Source organism: Lipomyces tetrasporus (genome assembly GCF_029532465.1).
Source record: "Lipomyces tetrasporus strain NRRL Y-64009 chromosome Unknown POJ06scaffold_5, whole genome shotgun sequence".
NCBI classification, from domain to species: domain Eukaryota; kingdom Fungi; phylum Ascomycota; class Lipomycetes; order Lipomycetales; family Lipomycetaceae; genus Lipomyces; species Lipomyces tetrasporus.
In genome coordinates, this window is record NW_026611600.1 from 876,769 (window position 1) to 889,939 (window position 13,171).

At 50.2% G+C, this 13,171-nt stretch overlaps 6 protein-coding genes across 6 annotated transcripts; 3 read left to right on the forward strand and 3 right to left on the reverse strand.

The window, feature by feature from the left end:
• Positions 1-76: 76 nt before the first annotated feature.
• On the forward strand, positions 77-1,069 carry POJ06DRAFT_105731 (membrane-associating domain-containing protein). The gene is made up of 2 exons (XM_056183978.1): positions 77-636; positions 685-1,069. Exons 1-2 carry the CDS (start codon positions 285-287, stop codon positions 918-920), a joined length of 588 nt encoding a protein of 195 aa, XP_056043949.1. The 5' UTR covers positions 77-284; the 3' UTR covers positions 921-1,069.
• An 861-nt stretch (positions 1,070-1,930) lies between these two features.
• Positions 1,931-3,644, forward strand: POJ06DRAFT_197302 (uncharacterized protein; the record flags this gene model as incomplete). Its single annotated transcript, XM_056185068.1, has 8 exons — positions 1,931-2,171; positions 2,232-2,284; positions 2,332-2,433; positions 2,522-2,698; positions 2,782-3,013; positions 3,071-3,252; positions 3,305-3,489; positions 3,548-3,644. Coding segments are annotated over 8 exons (1,269 nt in total), but the record flags the coding sequence as incomplete, so codon positions are not given.
• An 810-nt stretch (positions 3,645-4,454) lies between these two features.
• Positions 4,455-5,236, reverse strand: POJ06DRAFT_268090 (membrane-associating domain-containing protein; the record flags this gene model as incomplete). Its single annotated transcript, XM_056189290.1, has 2 exons — positions 4,455-4,894; positions 4,957-5,236. The coding sequence occupies 2 exons, from the start codon at positions 5,234-5,236 to the stop codon at positions 4,455-4,457; spliced, it is 720 nt and encodes a 239-aa protein (XP_056043951.1).
• A 2,088-nt stretch (positions 5,237-7,324) lies between these two features.
• Positions 7,325-8,518, forward strand: POJ06DRAFT_105789 (uncharacterized protein). The gene is made up of 2 exons (XM_056183979.1): positions 7,325-7,746; positions 7,820-8,518. Exons 1-2 carry the CDS (start codon positions 7,576-7,578, stop codon positions 8,405-8,407), a joined length of 759 nt encoding a protein of 252 aa, XP_056043952.1. The 5' UTR covers positions 7,325-7,575; the 3' UTR covers positions 8,408-8,518.
• A 776-nt stretch (positions 8,519-9,294) lies between these two features.
• On the reverse strand, positions 9,295-10,200 carry POJ06DRAFT_197292 (cyclic-AMP phosphodiesterase; the record flags this gene model as incomplete). Its single annotated transcript, XM_056185067.1, has 1 exon — positions 9,295-10,200. A coding segment is annotated over one exon (906 nt), but the record flags the coding sequence as incomplete, so codon positions are not given.
• Positions 10,201-11,263: 1,063 nt separating this feature from the next.
• POJ06DRAFT_252916 (WD40-repeat-containing domain protein) lies at positions 11,264-13,054 on the reverse strand. The gene is made up of 4 exons (XM_056187577.1): positions 12,615-13,054; positions 12,462-12,566; positions 12,317-12,412; positions 11,264-12,267 (listed from the first exon to the last, which is right to left on the reverse strand). Exons 1-4 carry the CDS (start codon positions 12,900-12,902, stop codon positions 11,314-11,316), a joined length of 1,443 nt encoding a protein of 480 aa, XP_056043954.1. The 5' UTR covers positions 12,903-13,054; the 3' UTR covers positions 11,264-11,313.
• Positions 13,055-13,171: the final 117 nt, after the last annotated feature.

Here is a 13,171-nt window from a genome sequence, read left to right on the forward strand (position 1 = left end):
TCGCATATTTCTGTTATTTATTTGATTCTTCGGTACTACAGCATGTAAATTTTAGATAGCGCAGCAGGCATGGCAGTGGGCTGGTAAACAATAAACTATCCAAGACTGCGGGCTGAGTGAAGATCGGCGGGGCACTGTGTTTCAGTTTTTGTCCGACAAGCAGATAGATCATTTGGCATATGTGCCCTTGCTCCGTTATATATAACAAGGATAAGCACCCTGTGACCTGTCGCTGACCTTAATCTGTGTTTTTCGGTGCATATATCTATCCCCCGCCCCAGCCGATGAGCAAGCCCCGACATCCAATCTCCACTGTCCTCGCATCCCGCCAGAATACTAAAGACATCTTGAAGCAGAAGTGTATGTCTGTACCTAAGTTCACCGCCGAGATCTGGCTTCGCATAGTCCAAGCCGTTCTCTCGTTACTAGTACTTGCACTATCGGCAAATACATTAACGTGGGCATTCGCAAGCGCGCCAGCGTATCTATTGTTCGTTAGCATATGGACGTTCCTGGCATTAGGATACATAGTGTTCGTCCCAATCTATGCGGCCAAGTTAGTGTTCTGGAAGTACGCTATATTTGTGGTCGAAGTCCTGACCAATTTCTTTTGGTTTACTGGATTCATCGCAGAGGGTTCGTCGGTGTCGTCTTAAAACTGGCAATAGTGCTAATATCTGATAGCCGTCGTGCTTGGATCCCTCCATTGCGGCGAATACGAAAGCGAATACCGAAGCGCGTGTCACACTGGCAAAGCGGTCATCCCATTTGCCGCTATCGCATGGTGTACGTTTATTGCAACTTCAACACTCATGGGAATTAGTATCTTCGGAAGACCAGGGTCAGGACGGAAACGTGATGTTGAACGAGGAGTCGAAAATGCAGACAGTCGTAGGCAGAGTAATCCACCGTCGCCATAACGTGCCTGATCCAGTTTAAAGCGGGTTTAGTTGACTTATATCATCACAAGGTTGATTGCGTAACGAGTTGCTGGAAATCATCCATTCATTGCTCTTGCAATCCAAGCGAGGCTGTTGATCTTCATGTTGCAAACCTTGTCTGTGCATTACATGCCGTGGCAGTATCCAATAATGCAATCACGCTTTAGCTTGCGGTAGGCCTAGAATGCGGCCAGATGGAGATTAGAGTGGAGGAACCGCAAAGGTTCTTCCGCTATTTGCGGGTCCATGCCACCTGTTCGCTGCTCACCGTGATATCTTAGTACGGAAACGTGCCTATTTGAGCCGTTGCGCGGAGGACCGACAGTCTGAAGTATTTGCAAGATATATCTCTAGATAGTTGTAATAATGTTTGACAAGCAAATACTGCAATAATGCGTAGCAGTGCGTTGGCGACGCGCGCACACTCATTTACCACGAGTTAGCAACACACAAGCGGCTTCTGACTCCGACTAAGACTCGCAGTAGCACCCAAGACGCACTCTGCGACCGCCCAGCGTCATCACGGCATCACCCACGACCAATCATCCCGCCAGACTGCAACTCAAATCTAATCTAACCAAACCTTTCCTCTTCAGTTTACCTCTCGACGTTTTCAATATTTTCCTCGCACCGGGTACTGCGGAACACACTTAACCATATGGGTACTTCCTCCCTTCTCTTTCCCCACCCCCTTTCTTCTGCAGTGATTTATCAGCTGCTCTCTCTGTTTGTCGAGCTCTTCATCTGATTTGAATCTCATTGATTACATTTGTCTCTCTTACAATCAGAGGCCGCACGTCCTCGCGTGATAGAGGATCGGTAGCTAACAAAATTTCCCGATCTACAGAGAATCAGCGTCCATACTATTCAGGCGGATATAGCAGACGAGAGTCATATCGCGGTGGTGTAAGTGTTACTATTTCATTCAATTGATTCACACGCGAATGGATAAAAATTAATCGAGTGATCCGATATAGGCACGAGATAGATCACGCTCTCCACCCGGCAGACGTCCTTACTCGCGCAGTCCGTCTCCAAACGGCGGGTACCACAGACAGCGGTCACCGATCGGCCAGCGAGGTTACGGAGATTATCCACAGCAAGGCGGCGGATACGGGAACAGAGGATTCGGCGGCATGAATGCGAACAGTAATCAGGATAGACGTGTTTACGTCGGGAACTTGCCCTATGATATTAGGTGGATGCAGTTGAAAGACTTCATGCGAAAAGGTGTGGTGTCCCGGGATCAGATGATATAGTTTCGTTAAAACGATGGCTAACAGTGTTTAGCTGGCGAGGTTATCTTTGCGGACGTCTTGACTCTGCCGAATGGAATGTCCAAGGTATGCTTCCATGATCGGACGAGCGACTGTTTGGTCTAACGGCTCAGGGCTGCGGTATTGTCGAATACGCGACACCCGATCAAGCGCAAACCGCTATTGAGACACTCACAAATCAGGAGCTAAACGGCAGAGTGATCTACGTGCGAGAGGTATTTTCAACAATCTTAGATTCACTTGGACGGGTTCTTGTTTGGGATGATGGTTGGGCGATTGGTAGCTGATGGAAGGAATGTGTAGGATCGCGAGGCCGCGACGCATGGACGCGGTGGCCCACCTGGCGGAAGGTTTGGTGGGCGCGATGGCGGATTCGGCGGATACAATAATGCACCAATGCCATATCAGGGCGGCGGTGGCTTCCAGGATGCATCAGGAGGTGCGGGAGTCGGAGCCGGCAATCAGCTCCATGTTGGAAATGTAAATAATTCTCAATTGTCTAAGGGGGTGCCGTTTAGGAGTAGCATATTGTTGTCGGGATTACGTGTGCTAATTCGATGAAGTTGCCTTACTCTGTTGGATGGCAGGAGTTGAAGGATCTTTTTAGGCAGGCTGGCAACGTCGTCAGAGCGGATGTGCTTATGGGTCCGGACGGCAGATCAAAGGGACGTGGAACCATTGTTTTCGAAACTGCTGCCGATGCTCAGAACGCGATCAGTCGCTTCAATGGATACGACTTACAGGGCAGACAGCTTGAAGTTCGCGAGGATAGGTTTGCAGCCGGCGGAGACGGCGGTCACGGTTTTGGAGGAGGTTACGGCGGCCGAGGCGGATTCGGTGGTCCTCCTCGAGGCGGGTTTGGATTCAGGGGCGGTTTCCGCGGAGGCTTCGGCGGTGGCCGGGGTGGGTTCCACGGCGGCGGCGGTGGTGGTGGCGGTGGTAGTTATGAGCGTCCACCTCCACCTCCGCCAAATGAGTTTACCGACGGCGCGACCAGTGGCGGTGTGCCCAGCAATACTATCCACGTCCGAAATGTATGTAATATACCGCGCCCGTGGCCATATCGAGTATCTAATGTGTTTACAGTTACCGTGGTCTACAAGCAATGAAGATTTAGTTGATCTTTTCCAGACTATAGGCAAAGTCGAGCGGGCCGAGATCCAGATCGGTCTTGATGGCCGTCCCAAGGGATCTGGAGTTGTCCAATTTGAGAACAAGGAGTTGGCAGAGATTGCAATCTCGAAATTTACTGGCTACAACTACGGCAACAGGTATGAATTTTTATGGCAAGTTCTAATTATGGACCCCCGAGAAAACTAACAAGGGTAGACCTCTTGGCCTTTCGTATGTGCGCTATGAGAATGGTCCTGTGCAGGACAATGGTGCTCCGCCGACTGCGATTGAACTGACCCATGGCGATCAGTAGTGTGATTGTTGTTTACAGTACTGAATGATGGATGATGTGTAAGGGACATTTACGGATGACCTACCTTTGTACCATACACTTTCCCTTATACTTTACTATTTTTTTTTCCCTATATTATATATTGTTAGTAGTCTACTATGCTTGAGCGAAATATTTTATGTATTGCTGGCGCTTTATTGTCCGCACCTTTCGAGATTGTGGATTAATGATGGCTAGGGCTTGTAAATTATATTAGTTTGCTTTTAATTGAACGGCTTAAATTGTATGTGTAGCAGTAAGAGGAAAACTTTTTTTTTTTGTTAAAAATAATTTTATTTCCAAACCACAAAGCGACTCAAAAGGCTGAAAACAATTTTGGTATTATTATTGTGCTGGTTGCAAGTTTGCTATCCGGATTTTGTCTCAACCAGCCGCTTCCACGATCGGTGATGTCTGAGACCGAACAATCAGGTGGCCCGCCGCCCCGGATCTAAACCTAAACCGGCGAGACAATGATGCACACTGGCCAATCTAGTAAAACATAACAACAACTCCCATCGCGAAACTTTAAACGGACCAGCGCAAGTATGTAGCTTAAGACGCAGCCTTGTTTGACTGGTGCGCTGGTTCAAATGCCAATATTGGCAATATACTCTACGGTACTGGGCACAGTATGGTTCATATTAGCATTATAAATTGATGATAATTATACACACACTACCATATTACACCATTAATATAAGATATATGATTCGCATTACTAATCCCCTCGGGCATATACGGCATAACAAACTGACACAGATTGAATCAAATTAAACAGCGGACATTGCCTCACTTCTCAGAATCGGCGGCCGCGGCGCCGACGGCAGGTGTTTCTGCCGCTGCGCTGTACGCCGGCGCGGCAGGTTGATCTGCGGCCGGAGCAACTTCACTGGCGGCAGGCGGCGCACTTTCACCAACAACAGCCTTCTCGCCCAGGGCGGCATCCGACATGGTCGTATTCTGGCCGGCGCCGTCAGCAGCAGCGGCAGCCTCAACATCGCCACGACCGCCGGCGGCGGGTCTCGGTCTGAACAACGCGATAGCCATGAGGGTGGTCGTGATGACAAAGAGGAGCCAGTTTATGGCCGCGAACGCGATGGCGGCTTTGCTAGTCCCGCACGCAGTCTTGTAGTCAGAGTAATGCCTGTAGTACGTAGTGTAGTAGTAGCCATGGTAGTACTCGTCGTAACCGTCGTAATAATCGCAGGATCCAGGGCCATAGATCGCCGCTGTGGAGGATCAAGTTAGTGCGTGGTCTTGGTTTGTTCCGACACATGCGTGACAGACTTACCCATGACGATGAATCCCGTGAACCAGAAGACGTTTGTCAGAATCTCGACGCCAAACGGCACAAACTTGTGCAGGACAGCGGCGGACCAGTAGAGAGGTGCGAAGACGAGGTAGCCGACGGCTAGGAATGTCCATACCGAGACGAAGACGAGATAGCCGGCATCGTTGTCGTAGTCGACACTGACGGTATAGGCGGCCAGACCGAGACAGAGAATGGCGAGCAGGACTTGCGCGATGCGCAGATAGGTCAGTGCTGCGAGACGGCAGAGTTTGAAGGCCATGACGATGATGGTGGTAAGCAGGGAGATGCACAGAAAGAGCAGATGATGCTAATGACGATGATGACAGGACCAGGCAGGCAGCACTAATTTAAGCCAGCACCACCCTCACTGACTACGCGCGATGTGATGAGCACTGCCATCGGAATCGCACGCGCACGGGCGGAAGCAGAAGCGTGCAGCAGCTTAAGCAGCTGGCGTCGCCCCGACAACAGCAGGCCTCGGTGTCGAACTGCATTTAATGTGCGAGATGACGTCTGGTCTCCACGCACACGACTACTCACGGTGCCGTGTCACGTATTTACTGACCAGCCACCTGCCCAGCATTAACACAGTCCACCACACCGCCCTTGACTTATTTTTAGCAGAGTAGTCAGAGATCCAATAAATCCACGGACTCGCTTGCCGAATGCTTCATTTCAACTGCGGTGGCTTGCGAGACCGTTGATGCATGACTGGGCCTTGCCTGGAGAGCCGCCTAACCGCGTTCACGTGGAAGCCGGGAGTTATCACCACCCACCAGCTCGGGTGGTGCCAGCAGCAGTCGATGTGTGCCGCATCTGTTTTCTCCACCAACCAACCGACGCGCCGCGTGACGCGTGCAGTTCGTGTTTTGTGTCTGACCGCGACTTGGCGATCTCACTCGGACTGCAGTGTACGTGCATTAACGCATGCACGCTTAACGATAGCCGAGCACGAAACTCTGTTTGTTGTCCATTCGCTCGCTGCTTGATCGAACTTGTCGGATTCGCCGACTCCAGCCGAGCCGCTTTGTTCGCAGAACCTTCTAGCAATGCTCGCGGCACTCGACTCGCACATTAATCGGCCTGGCATGACTTTAGGTCCGAGTGCATACAATTCCACTTCATGGCGCGTTGGCTGGCTGCAAGGATGGTCCACGCGGTGACGGTTCCAACAATTAGTGAGTTGGTCTACATTCTGCTGTAACAGCGTTTGCATTCAAAAGATAGCTTAACTGCAGACAACACATTTCTCCCTCTATATTTGCAGAGTTTGTCGCTCGTTTTCGCTTAATTATGAGTCTCTACATTTTGCGCTAGTCCTCGGATGCGAAGAAATGCATGCCCACATGGAAGCACAGTCACACGAGCACTGAGCGACCGCGCAGGCAAATCAGAAATCGGTTTTGTCCGTATATATAACGCAATGTATGGGGAAACCCGGTCACAAAATGCCCCACTACTACTCCGCAGAATACACCTGCCGAATGGCGATTCTCAACGAGTACTAGCGGCTACATTACTATGAGTGGTTACGGAAAGTACTTTGAGCCAGAGTCACGCAAGAAGTCTAAAAATCGGCCACGGTCACTGAGATTATGGATGGCTATTAGCCACATCACGGGCGATATATATATTGCGTATTGTAATTGTTCGCATTTACTTCAACCACTTGATGTTGGCGTCTAGGGGCCATTAAAGAGATATCCTGCCCAAGGCGTGGACCGGTATACTCGGGCTGGTATACAGCGAATAAAACGGGCAGATTGGGTTTACTTTTCAGCGCATTCGTGAAAAACTCTTGCACCTCAGACCATTCAAACTGGGCGGAAAGGAGCTGGTTTGATTCCATCTAGTCCTCGGCGGGTGTTAAATAGCCTTCCAACTTCCAGGCTTTGAGCCGCCATGTACTCCCCAAATCTCAACTAATATTATGGACCTAGACCTCTCTGAAGAGCTCTTCTCCAGATGGAACGGAACTAAAGCACGCAAATATATGTGTTTAGTACAGAGAAAGTGTTGAAAATCGTTGTTCGCGAGCCGGACGAGAAACCTAAGGAAAAACGACCACGTGGGCGGCCAAGTAAACGCCAATTTGAAGAAGTGAAGTAGAAGAAGAGGAGTAAGTAGAGAATAGTTCGATCGAGGGAGTCGGAGTGGATTTGGTCAATTGTGTGGCGCGTAGGACAATGTCAAAATTAGTAGTTTGTATTGAGTGCCCCGGTGAAAATCCTATGATACTGTTGCAGCCAACACGCGACCCGACGCGCTGACAGGTGTGGCGCAACAACCTCATCAAGCTGACGTCAAACCCAGCACAGCCATCGCAGCCGCCCGCGCGTCCTTGCACCGCCACTCAAGCGCCGCTTCCTTGCGGCCCGGACAATCTGTTCACAAAATAACATACAGTCTCCGGCGAAAGAGGCGGAGACGACATCTGTTATCGTCAGCATAATTGATCAGGATTAAGTCATTGAATATTAGCGTTCATTCGCGACGCGCCTAGATCAGGCACGTTAGGTTTAACAACACCCCGCAGGTTTTACGTCCTGCTCCTCGCATTCCCACGATCTGATCATAAGCGAATTTGCAACATCGACAATGGCAGGCGGCAGTTCCAGGCTATCCGGCTGTGCCGGCGCATTCGGCCGGATCCCGGTCATTTTCAGTCTACGAATCGGCCAAACGTTGCTCGACGTTATACTGTTCGGATTAGCCGGCTGGCTCGTGTCGAACTACTACCAGGCCGTTTTCGGCTTCACGATATTCCTCGTACGTAGCGCCTTTGACACTCGGAAATCTTTTATCCACTCCCGCCGGCTAACCCAAAGAAAATTATTGACAGTGCATAGCAACGTTACTCGACATCCTCTACCAAGTCATAACACCCCAACTGCTGAAACGCCTGCACAACAAAACCGCCGTGCTCGTGCTGGAAGGCCTCGTAACGTTGTGGTGGTTCTGCGCCTTCGTGTCGTCGACCGCACTCTACTTTGGCCCGCTGCGGTGCAACGGCCAGTTCCCGGACGGCATCGACGAGGAAAACCCGCCCGAAGGCGCCAAGACGTGCTCGACGATAAATTCATACCAAAAGGCCGTGATTTGGTTTGCTCTGATCCAGTGGTGCGTGTTTATCGTCAGTCTCGTGTTGGTAGTGCGCGTGTTTATCGAGTACCGGCGCGACGCGGCCATTGTCGACAGCGCCGCCGTCCCCGGCGTCCCCGACGGGACGAGGTTTGCCCGGGACGAGGACGATAATCCGTTTAGCGCGACCGACTACGACAGCAGAGTTGACGGCGGCGCAGGATACACGTACCAAGGCACCACGACGAACGGTGCAAAGTACGGCGAGCAGTACGAGATGACCGACTACGCTAGTCCGTACGATGAGGGCTCGTACGAGGCAAGAACTCGCCCCTATTCCGGAGTGTAACATTCATTGCATGCAGCGATGATGATGTCTGAATACGGCGTTTTTTCTTTGTATTATATGACCTAATTAGATACACAAATTAGCCAATCTCATTGCGATGGTAGTTGGCGTGCAAATCTTAGCTGCCTTGAAACCGACCAACAAAAGCGATACCGACAACTCCATCCAGATACAAAGCAAAACTCGCAATCTACAAATACTCACTCCCTGGTCAATGACGCCTATATAACTATGCTTTGCCCAGTCTTTGCCAGCACGAACCGCAGTCCAGCAAGATCGTCCTCGTTTGCCAGCAGCTCCTCTAACTCTGATAATATTATACTTTCCGCCGGACGACTTGCCTGGCTCGAGCCCGGCACTCTGTTCGCGGTCACGAGCTCCTCGTCGTCGGTCAGCCCTTTGATATGCGTGATCACGACCACGAGACCCGACAGCGGTCCCCACACTTGCTGAGGGTGCTGCGCGTTCGGGACTGCGCTTGCTCTCCGCTGGACCTGTTGTGCCATCAGCACAGATTGGTCCTCGTTTGGCAGTGTGTACGGACTTGATCCAGCGCTGCCAGCACTTTCGACGCTGGACGCGGATGTCCGTCTGCTCGACGACGGCGAATATTGCTGCATGTACTTATGTTTGCTGTGATGGTGGTAATGGGGATGGGGATGCAGTCTGTACGGGTGATGGTGTGACTGTTGTAGCTGCTGCTGTTGCTGCTGAAGAAGGACGTGTTGCTTTAACGAGAATGGGAATACGGCCGGAGAGTTCGTCCCTGCAGTGATCGATTCACCAAAAAAAGAGTAGTTGGCAAATCCGCCCGGTCCACCACTAACCGTCGGGAACGACTTGGCGGTTCTCAATGGTACTTCTGCCGGAAGCGGACAGCGCAAAAAGCTAGCGAACATTTTCAGCTCTTGTATCAAATACGGGGGCGACAAATGACCGAACAAGGAGTGTTCAGGCTGTATCGAAGCGTACGAGCATTCGATGAATATGGCCGACAATTTATTCCTCCCGAATTTTTGCGCTGCGGCAATCCACACTGCTCGATTCTGGGGCGCCATGGAGACCGAGTCCGGTTCAACGTCGCCAAACATGAGAATCTCCTTTCCAGAATGCTTGTCCCGAAGAAAATACGCGCTCGATTCGTAAGCTTTCGGCGCCTTCCCAGTATAGTGCACGCATCCATGCGAGACTCGGAAGGCCCGAATATCGAGACCGTTGGCTATGGTCTCGTAGCCATCTTCGTCGTCGAAAGAATCCTCAATGACACCCACCGGTTCGTCATCGTCGTCGTCGCCGGCAGCATGAGACGAATACTTGAATCTGTGCAGTGTGACCATGCCAATTGGATCATCGCCCTCGTTAGACATGTTGGGCCATATAGCGTTATTGAATATATGCTTGAGCACTGCATCAACCACCCATGGCAATCCTGCCAGCTTCTTCGGATTCTCAGCTGTAAAGCAGGCACTGTTTATCACAAAGCCGGCGAGATGATCTAAGTGCGCATGCGTAATGCAAACAGCGGCCACTAGCTCCCTGACAACATATGCCGCATTCGTTAAGGGCGAGACATAGGGCAGTAGTCCCGTTCCAAGCTGCTGTTGGCACGGTGAAATTGCCGAGAGTGATGCTGCTGGACGCATGGCCTGCATTACGCCAGACATGTACGTGCCCGCATCGATCGCGACTAGTGTGTTTTTGGCCCATGGCTCGGTGTTAGATTTGATGAGGTAGCCAGAGACCCCGAATTCGAACGGCCCACCAGAGGCGCCCTGTGTATATATGGTCAGCATGTCAATGATTTCTCCCAAAACTCGGCGACGGCGAAATAAACCCACCAGGACGATCACCTCAAAGGCGGCCGGATCACTTGCATTCGGCGCCAGAGTTATGGAGGTCAATGTTGTGGGGTAGTTGTTTTGTCTGAATCGCCAATCTTATCGACGAATCTGAAGTTATCCGTGGCAAAGCCAAGCAGAAACCTGGATACGGTGACGTCTTCAGAGTGGTGACCGTGAAATTGGAAAGAGCCTGGTTGGAGGGTGCCGATGAATATGAATGATAGATATATATCCTGAGACCTACTCCAATTCCGTCCAATACGACTTAAGTATCTGTCGGTCTATCGCGTCTGGAGATATAATTGTTAGCATTTAAACGGAGAAAGGCTACATATCCAAAAACACACCACTGTGCCGGCTGCTTCCAATTGAATCGAAGAGACAATACTATGTCAGGACTGCTATTTGGCTACCGTGACGCACGATTGAGCTTGCGCTTCGCAGTTTATCGCTAGTTCGCTTAAATAACAATGACACACGGGAAGACGCTCCGATTGCGGAGGTGACTTTCGCTCGTTGTGCCCGTGTTACTGGTTGAAGAATGGTGCCGCTTTTCGCGTGTGGATGCTGTTAGCTGAACAAGTTATGACCCAGAGCGGTGAGCGCCATTGAATGAATGAACGTTTGGCCCCACGACTAAAGTGCGTACGACAGTCAGTGACATTCCCACGGCATTTGGGTCGGAGTCCCGCTCTAACATTTCCGCGTCCACTAGTCCTAATCAGGTATAGCGCACTCGCAGAACACTTCCAGAAGTCCGACGCCGGCTAAGGGCCTTGGGCCTTATTTAGATAGCGCGGAACTTTATTTGATAGACGACAAAGAAGTTTTCGTGCCGTCTGCCGCTTAGCGAGTCTCATTTCGGTTGAGAATAATTCATCGGGACAGAGGCATATTATCCTATTAAAGCCCTACTCATTTGTGTTAGGCCCGTCTGCCCAACGTATGATACAGACGAGGACACATGGACTGTCCACGTCTGTTAGTTACGTCGCAGTATATAGAACAATTAGTTTTGCATGCATTCAAAAAATCAGCTCTATAACACAAAAGTATCTAAAATTTTTAGTAGTGACTTCCATGCCCTCCTCCATATCCGTGTCGATCGGCACCATAGCCCGACGCTTGAGAATTCTCGTGCCCAAGATGATATCCGTCCTTAAACGCAGCACTATCGCCTGGTCGCGCCCTACACCAAAATCGTGCAAACTTGTCATTGGATCCTGTACATAGAATATGCCCCATAGGATGAAACTCCATAGACCATATCGCGCTCTCATGGGCATATGGAACAGATTGTACTGGTTCGAACGATCTGGCGGTTGCAGCAACTGATGCGGTTTGGGCAGATGAACTTCCTCCAGCCGACATGCCTACGGATGACAATGATGCACCCGCACCAGCTTGATAGGTGTCCAGCAAGTAGAAATGTATTGCACCATTAAAGTCGCCTGTCGCCAGCAACGAGTGGTGGATCGGGTGCCAGGCCAGAGTCGTAACATCGCAGCTAGGACCTCTAAGCACAGCAACATCACGCATCATCCTGATATCAAATATTCTAGCAGTCTGATCTCGCGCTGAAGTCGCCAGTAAGTCACCTCTCGTAGGCTGAAACTGTGCTCGAGTGATCGTATTCTTGTGACCGTGTAACGTCGTTAGACACTTTCCCGTCCGAGGATCCCAGAGCTTGACTAAGTTATCTTTTGATCCGCTCACTATCAGGCCCTTTGTTGGATGCCAATTCACACATTTCACATCCCATCCGTGGCCTGTCAAGGTCCGTTCTTCCTGTCCCTCGTTGAAGTTCCAAATTTTCAGGGTGCTGTCATCGCTCGCGGTCACAAACTTCGCGTCCGTAGGTGAAAACGACAAATCTCGGACAGCCTCCCTATGTGCCGCTAGGACCTTGACATTATTCATATTGGGCTGCCAGTACTTTACGATCCCTTCCTGATCTCCAGACAGAAACCAGTCGTCGTTGTGTGACCATTCTCCTGCGCGTATTGCTTGGTCGTGTGCCTGAACTGGATTAGGTCATATTTACGTCTACCATCCTCATAATACACACCTGCATAATGGTCTCAAAGTTAAAACTCATCCCATTCCACAATGTGAACTCTCCACTGCTGCTGGCTCCCAGTAATCGTCTTCCTTCTGGTGTCCACTAAAACGGTCAGCAATTGATTAACCATCGCGAAAAGGCTAGAACATACACGAACTAAGTTGACAGGATGTCGCACTTTATTAACGCTTGAATGCACAAACTTCAGAGTTGTACTGCTTATGGGATTATCACAATACGCAACAGGAGGAAAGAGCTAAGTCACGTCAATCATAGTTTCTCCACACGTATCTTGCTAACTCACATCAATGAGATAATCCTTCCTAGGTCTCACAACACCAGGCTCCTTCGAATAAAGGCACACGACCCTCTTATGCCGCCATCGCGCCACAGCACCGGTATAATCGACTGTCCGTCGGTGTCCCACTTTGCGTTGCTGAGGTTGATGCGACTGTCCTTCTTCGTAATCATAATTCAACTGAATAGATTGTTGGGATCGCTGACTATACCCACTCGGCTGAGAGTAATTATTCCGTTGCCGTTTATGGTAGCTACTCGATCCGTATGCCTCGTCGGTCCGTGTGTAGCTCATCGCGATCTATGACGACAGCGTTCGAACGAAGAATTAAGTTAAATACCAATTACTGCGGATGTTAAATAAATATCAGTGTCTACTGTTTATTTATCTAGATTGAAAACGTTGAGATAAGAGCATATACGAGAGCATTCTTCGTCGGCATTAGATCCAATCAGAGTCTATAAAGGAGAACTCATTCTTCGTCTCAAGCTGCACCAACTGCGAAATACAAAGGGTTTCGTATTCTAGGGTAAGTGAATAAGACTATAAGGGTTTTGTACCAG